The 12,706-nt window shown below is 37.1% G+C and overlaps 1 protein-coding gene across 5 annotated transcripts in view; it reads left to right on the top strand.

Annotated features, from left to right (window-relative positions):
- znf704 (zinc finger protein 704) overlaps positions 1 to 12,706 on the top strand; it is a 53,984-nt gene that overhangs the window by 24,526 nt on the left and 16,752 nt on the right. For all 5 annotated transcript variants that reach the window (XR_009267407.1, XM_058754418.1, XM_058754417.1 and 2 more), the window contains 2 exons: positions 9,315 to 9,418; positions 10,380 to 10,621. Coding sequence is in view for 4 of the 5 variants with exons in the window: in XM_058754418.1 (XP_058610401.1) it covers positions 9,315 to 9,418; positions 10,380 to 10,621 (346 nt within the window). In the remaining variant the exon portion in view is untranslated. The remainder of the gene's footprint in view (positions 1 to 9,314; positions 9,419 to 10,379; positions 10,622 to 12,706) is intronic.

Here is a 12,706-nt window from a genome sequence, read left to right as displayed (position 1 = left end):
CAGCAGGAACACACATGCATTGATGTGAGTTCAGTATCCAGGGAATAGAACAAGACCAAGTGTGATCAGCAGTCATTGTTGCCGCCGTGGATTTTATAAAGACTCTTTTTTTTTTTTTTTTTCCCACATGGATGCCGCCTCTTTCACTATCACCTCGCTTTTTTCCTGACAAAAGGGGCGGCTAAATGAATTGCTTGCAGCAGCAACAAGCTCTGTATTCCCATCGCTCATTAGGTCAGACAGAAACATCAATTCTCTGAATCCATCAAAGCAGTTGCTATGCCTGCCGCACGACGTGGCTCTTAAACATCCCAGCGCTGGCTTTGTGAATGCAGCTCAGGTACTCCGTCATGGCGCCTCTCAGCTGGGGGAGGTGACGCCAAGTCTACGGTGGGTCTTTTGCCGGTTGCTTTTGTGGGTCATATCTTTGTGTGAACTATACTGTGGGATGTAGACTGAAAAGTAGGGCGCCGATGCCACATCTCATAGATGCACACGACCATATTTCACATTCATTTCTCCTGAGGTGGGACGATGTTTGAGGCTTGAAGTATATAGGTTAATATACATCACTGATTCCCAACCTGGGACAACCAAGCAGTTTCCTAGGGGTACTTGGAACACTTTAGCTTTTGTTTTGTTTAACCTATAATACAGGGAAATTTAAGTGATAAATGCAAGTACTTGTGATAATGTGCTCCATATTTCAGGACTGAATTTAGGTAACTGTAATGTTATTAATGATAGGCCTGATATGATTATTACATAATATCCTAATCACCATTTTATCTAATCACTGTTATAATTTCATGATGAATGTGTGAGTGTTCTGGTGTCTGCAGTTGCCAATCTATAAGCAAAGCTTATGTGCACCATGAATGCATTTTGCTCAGGTTTTGTGTTTTGATTATTAATGTATTATTATTATTATTATTATTATTATTATTATTATTATTATATTTAGATATATTATTTTATAATAAAACAAATTTAAAATAAAAGTAAATATTTTAATATAATAATTTGCATTTTTGGTTATTACAGATTACAGGTTGGACCATGTTTAAATGATGTATGAATATGAATGTATTATTATCATTGTTATTATTATGATTATTATAATTAAGTATTCTAATATTCATAATAAGAAATAATGTTTTTGGCCATCACAGGTTGGACAATCTTTTAATTTTATTTACAATTTTTTTTTTTTTTTGTTATTTGTAATTATTATTTCTCATAATTAAATTATTAAAAAATGTATTATTATTATTATTATTATTTGTTGCTTATAATTATAATGCAAGAATAAATGTAAATATTGTTTTATTTATCGCTTAACCCATACCCTTCAACCCCTGTGCAATATTTGATTGATTGATTGATAGATAGATAGATAGATAGATAGATAGATAGATAGATAGATAGATAGATAGATAGATAGATAGATAGATAGTTGGATAGATAGTTGGATTCCACACCTAATGTGAAAAAAAAAAAAAGTATTTGAATGACATTTTCTTTTCAGCCAAAGTTTCATGATTGTGACAGCCATAACTAATGATAATGCTAAATTATATTCCATAAAGCCTTAACACCGTTAAGGTCTGAAGGGGGTATTTGGGCTGTGAGGGCACATTCTTTAAGACAAAAAAGGTTGGGAAACGCTGATATACACAATTCAGAACAAAGATGTTCACCTGCAGCTGCAGTCTGGCATTTTTCTTTGACGTGCTTGTAAGAAGCTTGTCATATCAAGCATACTTTTCTTTTTTTTTTTTTACCTGACAGCATAAATGACTGGGATTTTTCTCCTATTCTTTCTTTCATGTGGGCTCTTTTACTGTGGCACTGTGTGACTGAGTCAGATAAAGCCTTCTTTTCCTTGTCAAACATGATATGGTCCTACTGGTGAAAAAGAGCGCTATCCTGAGGTCGATGTTGACCGTAAATACCTCAACTCTTACACAGCCCGTGTTTAGCAGGAATGTGGAAATCTCTCCCTTTGTTAGCGTGTTTACCCTCCTCACATCGAGGAACGCTCGTGAACACTGCAGGGAACTGTAAAAACTCGACCCAAGCATGCGAGGTGGGGGCAGGGGAGGCTATAAATGGCATACGAGTGGCCAGTGTAGCCGAAACGCCGTGCTGTATTTTGTCTGTTTGCAGATTAGCAAGTAAACAAGGCTGTCCAGTATTAAGGGAAATCATTGTACAACTCAAGCTTTGCTTCTGGCCGCAGGCCAGGCTTCACAGGCACAATGTTTATCCATACTACAGGGAGCTGGACCATGTGTGTGAGGTAAGAGGAGGCTGGCTTTGGTCCGATGCCAACCACTGTGATTTCTGGAGCGCCTCGAGCATCCCTGTGTTGACCGACAGTATCCCCCTCGGGCCCCTGAGCCCGGCGCAGCCCACACATTCAGCGTATCCCGCGCGAGCGCTCAGCCTGCAGGCGCGAGGAGAGCCGAGGTGGAGGGGGCGAGATGAAACGAGTGTGGCATCGAGAACAAAGAACATGCGAGTGTTTGTGCCCTCTGTGTCGATGGCACGCTCAACCTGTAATGATACAAAGTAATAGATGATGAATGGATTAATCTTTGCTTTAATCAAATTAAAAAGAGATAATGTGTGTGTATCTGTCTCAGGTTGCCAAGGTTAATGTCTCTCGCTCCAGAGCGCTTTGCAAGTTTGCCTTCCAATGAGAGAGAAAGATTTCCAGAAGAGTTGAATGGTATGTGCAGTAGATACGGTTATTATCAAAACTGGAAACAGTCCTGGCCCGGTCCTCTGGACGAAGCAGACTCGAGTGGTTTTCTGAAGTTTCTAGGATTGACAGGGTCTTGTGGAAAGGTTCCAAAAGGGGGATTTCATGCCAATGCCATAGAAGAACCAACCTTTTAGTGATCAGTTCTTATAAGAATTTATAAGATTTTAATAATCTAAAGAACCTTGTGCAATAGAAAGATTTCATACATATTCAAGGTTTTTCATGGAACCATCAATGACAATAAAAACCTTTATTTTTTTTCAGTATAGTCTAACTTTTAACTAAGAATACTGTTTGTTCCCTTTTGCTGTGTATTCTTGCCAAAAACTGTTAACTTTGACAGGAAGAGATTGCCTGTAGTTACCAACCACTGTTTGTTTTGTTTGTAATCTGCTGTTTAGGAGGCGTTTGCATATAGAAATAGATTCTTTTTTGTAATAATGAATGTCTTTGTCACTTTTGATCAATCTACTGCATCCTTGCTAAGTAAAAGTACTACCTGTTGTTCACTGACCGCCTGATACATTAGCACACAAAAATGCCTGAAAGTGCCATTTCCAATGTGATAGAAGGAAATAATCACTGGATATACTTTATTTACTTAAAGAATAAGTCCACTTCCAGAATAAAACTTCCCTGATAATTTACTCACCCCATGTCACCCAAGATGTTCATGTCTTTCTTTCCTCAGTCACAAAGAAATTAAGTTTTTTGAGCATCCTTTAACATCTGTGAAATAATCAATTAAAATGAGCTTTTGTAGATATTTCCTCCTCAGAAGCAAAGATAATAATGTAGATTGACATTAGATTGGGCAAAGGTGACAGTGAAGACATACAAAAAAATGCTGTTAATAAAATAAATGTTGTACTTTTGAACTTTATGTTCAAGGAAAAATATTAAGCAGCACAACTGTTTTTAACACTGATAATGATCAGAACTGTTTTAGAATGATATCTGAAGGCCTCTGGTTGGGACAAAACTCAGGCAGCCAGTCACGTGCAGTCATCACTGAACAGCGTCCATTAGAGCTTTTAGTTCATATTTGGAAAAATACTGATATTTTTATACAAGATTATTTGATATTTCTTTACACAGAATCATAATTGCTATTTATTTTCCACTGATTTACGCGATCTGATGATCATCTCTGTTTGAATGAATGAATGAATGGCGGAGACGCGCGGTTTCGTTTACTACAAGCATTGTGAAGCAAAGCGCGTGTGATTTCAGCGTCTGTCGTCTCACTAAATGTAGACATAAATACATGAACAACATCTCCAGAACTGCTCTGAGAGTCACTTCATGAGTATTTTACCGTTTCATTTGAGTAAATCTAGCGTCACACAGAACTGTAAAGGTATTCACGGCAACCAGTCAAAATAAAAGTTCGGTTTAACTTGCAGTACTGCTACTACTAAAATTATTAAAACTTTATTTATTTATTTTTTAAGTAATGATCAAACAACATTTCTTCCATGTTTTAATTTTAATAGTAAATCCCCTTTGTTTGCCAAAATAAATAAAGTTTGATTTGTAATAATTTAAAGATAAATGAAATTAATGTTTTATGCCTTCATTCGATAACCAGATACACAAACACAGGATTTCTGAGGAAGAAGAAAACATTTCATGAGGCTATTTTAAGAATAAATTTGAATAAATTATAAATTAAATTAATACATTTTTATGCATTCAAATAATTAGACATGCTACAACACAGAATTTGGTAACAATAAAACATATGGTGAAAGAAAATAAAACATTTCATAGGGCCCTAAACATGTAATTTTTGTTAAACTTTTAATAAACTAATGTGAATTTGTATAATTTTCATGATTTTAATTAATTAGACATGCTTTTTGATTAATAAAATGTAATTTAGCCATTAAAAAAATTCCAGAAAAATCTGAAAGGGAAAAAAACAACAACAACAACGGAATTTAGGAAAACATTTATCAGATTTCATAGGACACACGATTATGATAGTATATGGTTTGTTATTTTCATTAGATTTGGGGTATTTTAATAGCAATAAAGAATATTTACATGATAAATTCCAAGCTGGTGTAACTATTAGCTTAGTATAAAAACTACAAATAACTTACTTCAGCAACATTATATGACCAAAATAAATTATTATATATCGTAAATTATTACAAACACTCAGCTTTGCATCACAGGAATATATTACATTTGATTTCTTTGTTGGACCCATAAACTCTATATATTACATAACCACGAATATCTTTTTTCTTTTTTTTTTTTTTTTTTTTTTGTAATCTAGTGATTTAAACATACTTTTTTAAATAAATGCAGCCCAAACAATAAGATTATTAACAACACATTAGTATAATAAAAACAGCTTCACATTACATAACACAAGTGTAATTGAGGCAGTATTACATTGCAAATCTGTTTTAAATGTTTGGAAAATAGCTAATACATGTACTTGTGACTATGTGGCCACACACACATCAGTTCTATTTTGATGCACCAAGTTGCATCATTGCTCAGTAACCATGAACAAAACCTAAATCGCTCTATTATAGTCAATGAATCTGTCTACATTGGATGCCATCAGCAACGCAGTTTGCAAACTACAGTTTTCTGCTTGGTGTATTTTTTTTTAAATCACGCCGCAAATACAAACTGTACAGCACATCACATTTGTACCGTCGATATATACAGTCAAACCACCCAGCCCTGCACTGCAATGATATTACACAGGAAATTGAAAGAAAGCAGCCCATATATGCTGCCGCTATTTTATCTTTTAACAGTATGTGACGCTGATTGGATCTGCACAAGGCCGTAGATAAACGCGGAGGGCTCGGTCTGTGACCGCATCCGATTAGTATCTGACAGTCAGAGGTCGCAGTCACAATGTTACATGTTTACAGCAGGTTAACGTTTATTAACAGTATGTCTCTCATGCATATTTGTTCTGTGTCGCATGCAGATTTTTACGTGGATGGCAGTGATAACAGAACGCAGGAGCTCACGCCGGGAGGCTTGAGGCGTCTGATTTATTGCCCGTTATTCAGAAGGAAATGAGCGTCATACACTAGTGACTGTAATAAACGATGGACGGCCCAGCTCGAGCCAACTTCAAAGGCATCTCTCCGCTCCCTCCTGCTCTCGCTCAAAACCGAACGGGAAGGGGAGGGCAGCAGGGGAGGAGCTGTGTGCTCGGGTTTTTCGGGGAATTCCCCTGACTTCCCCTGTGTTATTTCAGAGTTATCAGTGTTTACTGATGCTGAAATGCTCTCTGAATTCTGAATGGAGTGCAATTTGTTTTCGATCGTTTTGGTAAGTGACACTGTTATTTTTCCAAACGGTTTTTGTGCCACTGCTGCAAGGTCAGAATGAGCCCACATTAAACTGATATTGGGTTTGGAAAAAAACTGTAATCCAATCAGTTTTCATTATATCCCCCTAAACCACTGTTCTTTTTGAAACTGGAAACATCTTTTCAGTTTTCTGCCAATGTGGGCGCAGGCCTCCTCGATGGACTCATTAAACACAAAGGTCCAGATGTCTGAAGGTACGTTAGGATAGCCTTCCTCAAGCCACCCGCTCTCTCATTTGTCTTGCGAGATTGGACGGCTACAAAAAGTTGGCACATCTGTCCGTTGAATCACAACAGATGTCTGTGAACTGCCTCCCCCTTCTGGCTAGCGGCCATCTCACCCATTTACCCCCATGACCAAAAAAAACCATTGACGTTTGGCTTCCTGCAAATGAGGGAGGCCACGGGAAGAATTACCGGGCATTAATGGCTCTCAGATCTGGGTAATTCATACCGAAGCTCATTTCTGTAACATGGTCATTAATTTATACCTGCCTGATTGGAAATGAGCAGAAAGAGCATGATTATATTGTCCCGCTCCCATTGAGAAAACCAAAGACGTCAACCGAGATGGGAGATGAGAGTGAGCCAACAGCAAATGAGATGCAGCACTGGCTTGGTTCACAGCAGAGCATCTGTTTGTCTGTTCTTCTCTATTTGAGAACAGTAACTCCCATAATGTGTTTTTCCAGCTTCATAGTTGGAGATATTCCAGGGATGATGGGAAGAAGCCATGATTAGAGATGTGCAAAATTACATCTTTTCATAATTAACTAGTCAGAAGCCCTGTGTAATTAGGCTGGTTTATAGTCATGACCACCACAGACTGATCAGAAATATTTCTTAAGGGCGTTCACATAGGACATGCTGCAAAATTGATCTTTTTTTTTTTGTCTTAATATTAAGGTCAAAGTTATTAAAATATTAATAATTATAAATGCTATTATTAGTGAATAAATATTAGTATATATGGAGTTGAGAGTGTGTCTTTTTCTACCAATTATTAATTATGAATGTATTAACCTTTAAAATAAAATTTTTCATATATATGACACATTTCATTCATATATATATATATATATATATATATATATATATATATATATATATTATTATTATTATATATATATATATATATATTTTTTTTTTTTTTTTTTTATGTACCTGCACTGTCAATGGAATAAAATAATTGTGATAAATCTTGTGGTCTTTAGAAAGCAAAATTAACAGTAATAAAATCAGATAATCATATATTATTTAAAATAATTTAACACGTCAAAGTAGTATTTTGACTTTTATAAAACAAAAGATGCATTCTGTAGTGTTTTTCTCTTAAATTTTGGGTGGACCACCAAGCACCCCCTTGTGGCCTCTTAAAGGGTCCTCTGCCCCCAGTCACTAATCTAGTAATTAGTTGATGTATGACCGGTTGATCATCCTAACCCATCCCAAGCCACAATGCATTTGTTATTTTGTCATTTGTCGAAAGTGTTGTTTTTGAAATCACTATATGAAGCATCCCTCATGTAGAGTGTATGTAGAACAGTTCATAGTGGGCAAATGATGTGAACAGTGTGGATTCACAACTAAAGACACCACTTTGTCTCGTGTCAAATTTGAGTTTTGCAGCTGTATGTATCGCTTACCTTCTCGTTTAATTACCATTCATAAATGTGCACCCAGCTTCACTCCCGTGGCTTGATAAGGACACTAATGACTCGTGTGATTTGGGACTTCAGAGATCCTTTTTGTTCAAGAGTGGCAATATATTACATGTTAATTACACAGGATCTAACGCATTTCTTGAAATTTACAATATTCCATTGGATGAGAGATATTAAAGCTCTAAATTAGCTGCTGTCTGGGAGCACCAGCATGGCATTATCTGGAAAGCTCCATCAAGCCCAACGTGCTCTCCCAAGGTGACCAGGAAGTACCTATAATAGTAGGGTCTTGGGAAAAGCGGCATCGAAAGAGGGTGGCAGCCTACCGTGATTTATCCAAAAGCCGTAATGACATCATTCTCGCCACATGAGAAACATAAATTAGGCCTATCTCTAATGGAGGTCTTGGGCTTCTCTGTCAGCCAGAGGTCTCTCGCGTTCTCCGTCTCTCTCGCTTATGAGATTTCATGCTGCGCCTTTGGCAGGGCGGCTCAGGTTCTCCCAGGAGAGAATGAGCTGACAGGTGAAAAGATTTATTACTCCTTCCACACGTCAACGCATTCATCGTCCATCCTTCAATCACAGGCACAAAATACCCTTTGAGATTTTACAGATGTCCTTTGCTATATAAAAACACTGACGTCTCTTTCACGCAGCCTTCTTTTGTTGTTTACAAAACTGTAAATGCCGCAAGATCAGCCGCTCCGTTCCCATTGCGGAAACGGGTCGCGTTGAGATATCATCATACGCCATCATGCTATCGTAAAGAGACATGTACACTTCATCTGTGAGTGATGAGCGTCATCTGTCAGGACAGATGTTCATGTTCTGTCCATCATAGGAACGCTGTGCGGTGCAGCTTTGGAGATCCCACAACAATGAATGCAGCAGCTGGCATGGAAGCTCAGAACAACATGTTTGTAATAGCCTGAATCAAGGATGTTTATACTTGAGGAGAGTTAAGATTAGAATTTGGGTTCATCTCAGGAGCCCTGGTGGCATGAACAGTTGTCATCGGATTTGAATGGTTGAAAGAACTTCTATTGGATACTCTATTAAGTGAGTGATTAGAAATGTGTCTTTTTAATTATGTATAATAGTAAATTATAAAATTGTGAAAGTTTTTTGACACTAATTTAGCAGACAGGCAGCTGATTAGCTTGTTAGCCTATTTCCTACCCAAATATTCAAATAAACTTTTTCGTACATGCAGCCATGTTGTTTTAAAGCAATCACCTATTCTGTAAATCATGTCATGTGACTAATAATCCCTTGCAAAGTAGTCAGATCTTTGAAAAAATGCAAAAATCTAAAGTCTCTCCCTATTGTGTTACATGAGTGAAACGGCATCTCAAATGAGAAAAAAAATCTGAACTTAATTTTGTCTATCGGGAGTTGTTTGGATCATTGACATTTACTATTGTTGTGGTCTCGTGATCGTCAGGTGTTCGATGGGACGGATTATAAGAATAAGAATTCTCATTTTTGATTTCATGGTGATTTTAAGTACAATTTCTTGCTTTTACAGGAAATCAGAGGAGGAGGTGGACATGGATAAAGTGACAGCTGCCATGGTGTTGACCAGCCTGTCCACTAGTCCTCTGGTGCGCAGCCCTCCTGTAAAAGTTAGTGGTAAGTCATTTTAGATCACAACCACATCGTATCTCAGCCCTCATGAAATAATTTTCACACTGTCTGCTTTGAGCTGCAGAAACGGCTTGCTCTACACTCAGATATTTCCTGTTTTCACAGTCACATGTGCGTGAAAAATTGTCACATGAGATAGTAGTGCACTAGTTCAGCTGTCATGAGACTGACTTTTGCTGTCTTCTCTTAAAGCTGTCATCTGCTAATAACTTAAAGGGGCCATATTCTACACTTCTGTAGCATTTTATTCCCTGAAGTACTTTTAAATGTTAGTAAAGGCGTCTTGCACCAAAACAGTCATAATTTAGTTTTAACGGCCATTCATATTCTCTATCTGACCTCCCACTGTTTTTAACACTGTACCTTTAAGACTTCTATATTTATGACTTTGTTTGCCATTGTACTTTTTAGATGCTGCCATGAAAATAGTCTTTTGTGTTGATGTGCCATAAATTTAGACCTTTATATGTAAATGGCCTCTGTTATGATTGGCTAACCGCTTTGCATATGATATGCAAGGGTGGGTACAAAATTGTTGTTTTAACATCAAAAATCATTATTTTGAGGAAGATTCAAGACTCACAATGAGCTAAAACACAATCACACAAAGAAACAAAAAAGTCCAAGGGAAACAAGTAAAAGTACAATCATGTTGTACGTCATGTGGCCCCTTTAAGATCTTGATGAGGATGTGTTATAACTTTTGAAGTGCTTTAATGGAGTACTATAATTGTGGCTTTTATGTAATATATTTAGGACTTTAACTTTCTGTTATTACAGTATGTAACAGCACCGCTGCACACTGAAAGTTTCACATAAATGTCTTTTCACTCCTCATTACACTCAATTGAACGTTTAGTGTATTATAAAGCAGTATATATGTCGGGATGATGGTAATTACTGCACTTAATGTGTCTTCATGCTTTCACCGTGTCTCTCCATACAGAGGGTCTGAACGGCTCATGGAAGGACGGAGGCTTTACTCCATCCAGCTACAGCAGCAGTGGATATTGGAGTTGGAGTGCGCCCAGTGACCAGTCTAACCCATCCACGCCGTCCCCACCCCTGTCCGCTGACAGCTTCAAACCCTTTCGGATGCCCAGCCTCAGCGGCCCACCAGATGACAACATCGATGAGCATGATGGGAACAGCTTGCTGTTTGACGAACCCATCCCCCGCAAACGCAAGGTGAGCCGCTGTCATCTCGCCTTCACTTATGGAGATTTCATCAGGCGTAACTTAGTTAAACGTTACTATAGGAATAATGGATAAAGGGGGATAATAGATTTACGACAAGCGGCACAAAAATCCTCAGCCACCCTGCCACACATGTTTCTGGCAGGGTTTGTGATCCTTGAAGTGAAATTTAAATGCAATTTAAAGTGAGACAAATACAAGTCTTTGAGTGCTGAATACTAGAGGGTTGATTTGCATATGCATCGACACTTAAAAACAGCTTTTGCAAATATTGAATATTTGTAAAAAAAAAAAGAAAAAGAAAAAAAAGGATTTTTTGTTTGGTTTTTTTATATCATTGGTGGTATAAATCGGGTTTTGGTTGCACAAACTACAGCATTGACTTCATACATTTTGTACTCCTTTAGAATAAAGACATTTTTCGATATATTCAGTATATTCATTTTAAAATGATTGGCTGATTTAAATCAGGCCAATCAGAATTGGATTTTTAAAGTGAAGTTATAGGTGTCTGCAAAATCTAGCTTCAGTTGATTTAAAGGGATAGTTCACCCAAAAATGAAAATTATGTCATTAATTACTCACCCTCATGTTGTTCTAAACCCGTAAGACCTTCGGAACACAAATTAAGATATTTTTGATGAAATCCGAGAGCTCTCTGCATAGACAGCAATGCAACTGACACGTTCAAGGCCCAGAAAGATAGTAAGGACATCATTAAAATAATCCATGTGACATCAGTGGTTCAACCTTAATTTTATGAAGCTATGAGAACACTTTTTATGTGCAAAGAAAACAAAAATAACAACTTTATTCAACAATTTCTTCCTTCCATGTCAAAATTCAATGTGCGCTCAAGAGAGTACCACGCATACGTGTGGTGATGCACAAAAAGTATTCTCGTAGCTTCATAAAATTGCGGTTGAACCACTGATGTCACATGGACTATTTTAATGATGTCCTTACTACATTTCTGGGCTTTGAACGCGGCAGTTGCTGTCTATGCAGGGTCAGAAAACTCTGATTTCATCAAAAATATCATAATTTGTAATCCAAAGATGAACGAAGGTCTAACGGCTTTGGAATGACATGAGGGTCAGTAGTTAATGACAGAATGTTCAACCATGACTTTAATGCCTTTCAACCCTTGAAATTTATGGCAATTGTACATGTATGTATTTTTTAAGGGTGCTAAAGTTAATGTATGTCATTCAAGTGATTTGATTAATTCCAATTTATTTAGAATATAAATTATATACAGAATCTTCAGGACCCAAACGACCCATTTCAATTGCTATTTATTTAACAGACATGATACAACAACCTTCCAACCCTAATCAAAAACTGCAGCCACAAACCACTGCAAAAACTTCTTTGTTCAGTGCATTTTACCTGTATGTTTCAATGCAGTAGAAGAAATATGCAGTTTGAGACCTGAATCATGAATAGATTAGTTTAATTGATTGACAGACCTTGTAATTTGTATTTTATTCCTGTATGTGACAAGACTATTTCCTGAATTTAGAGGAAGATGTGTAAAAGTGATTTATATGTGGTCTTATATTAGCTTTGCAGACAGATTATTTGAGAAGCCGTGGGCACATATTTCTTCACTTTTAATAACACACTGTCCTCTCTAGGATGTGGCTCATTTGGAGGTGCCGTTACTAGACATGATGATGCTGTGTAGAGAGGCAATTTACTTGTCTTTACGAAGATAAGTTACCAATGCAGTAGGCTACTCACAGGCACCAATCTACTTTATCTTCCAGTTCGTCAGGCTCATGTCAGGTGCATCCCAGATTCTGTCAGTCTTCCCTCATTTGTGGGAATGAATAGACCTCCTTTATCTCTGTTATTGTCTCTCCAGCTTAGGATTCCAGGACAACAGCAGTGCAAGTGTTTGTCAGTGCCCTGTTTTCATTTTCACTACTATAATGTAGAATATGCATCTCACGGACATATTATACAGAAATAATTAAGCAACTTTCATTATGTTATTACAAATATTTAAAATTTTGAAAATATAAATATGTGACCCTGGACCACAAAACCAGTCTTAAGTGTCAATTTTTC

The sequence above is a fragment of the Onychostoma macrolepis genome, chromosome 19 (genome assembly GCF_012432095.1).
Source record: "Onychostoma macrolepis isolate SWU-2019 chromosome 19, ASM1243209v1, whole genome shotgun sequence".
Classification (NCBI taxonomy): Eukaryota; Metazoa; Chordata; class Actinopteri; order Cypriniformes; family Cyprinidae; genus Onychostoma; species Onychostoma macrolepis.
This window is presented reverse-complemented; position numbering and strand designations above follow the sequence as displayed.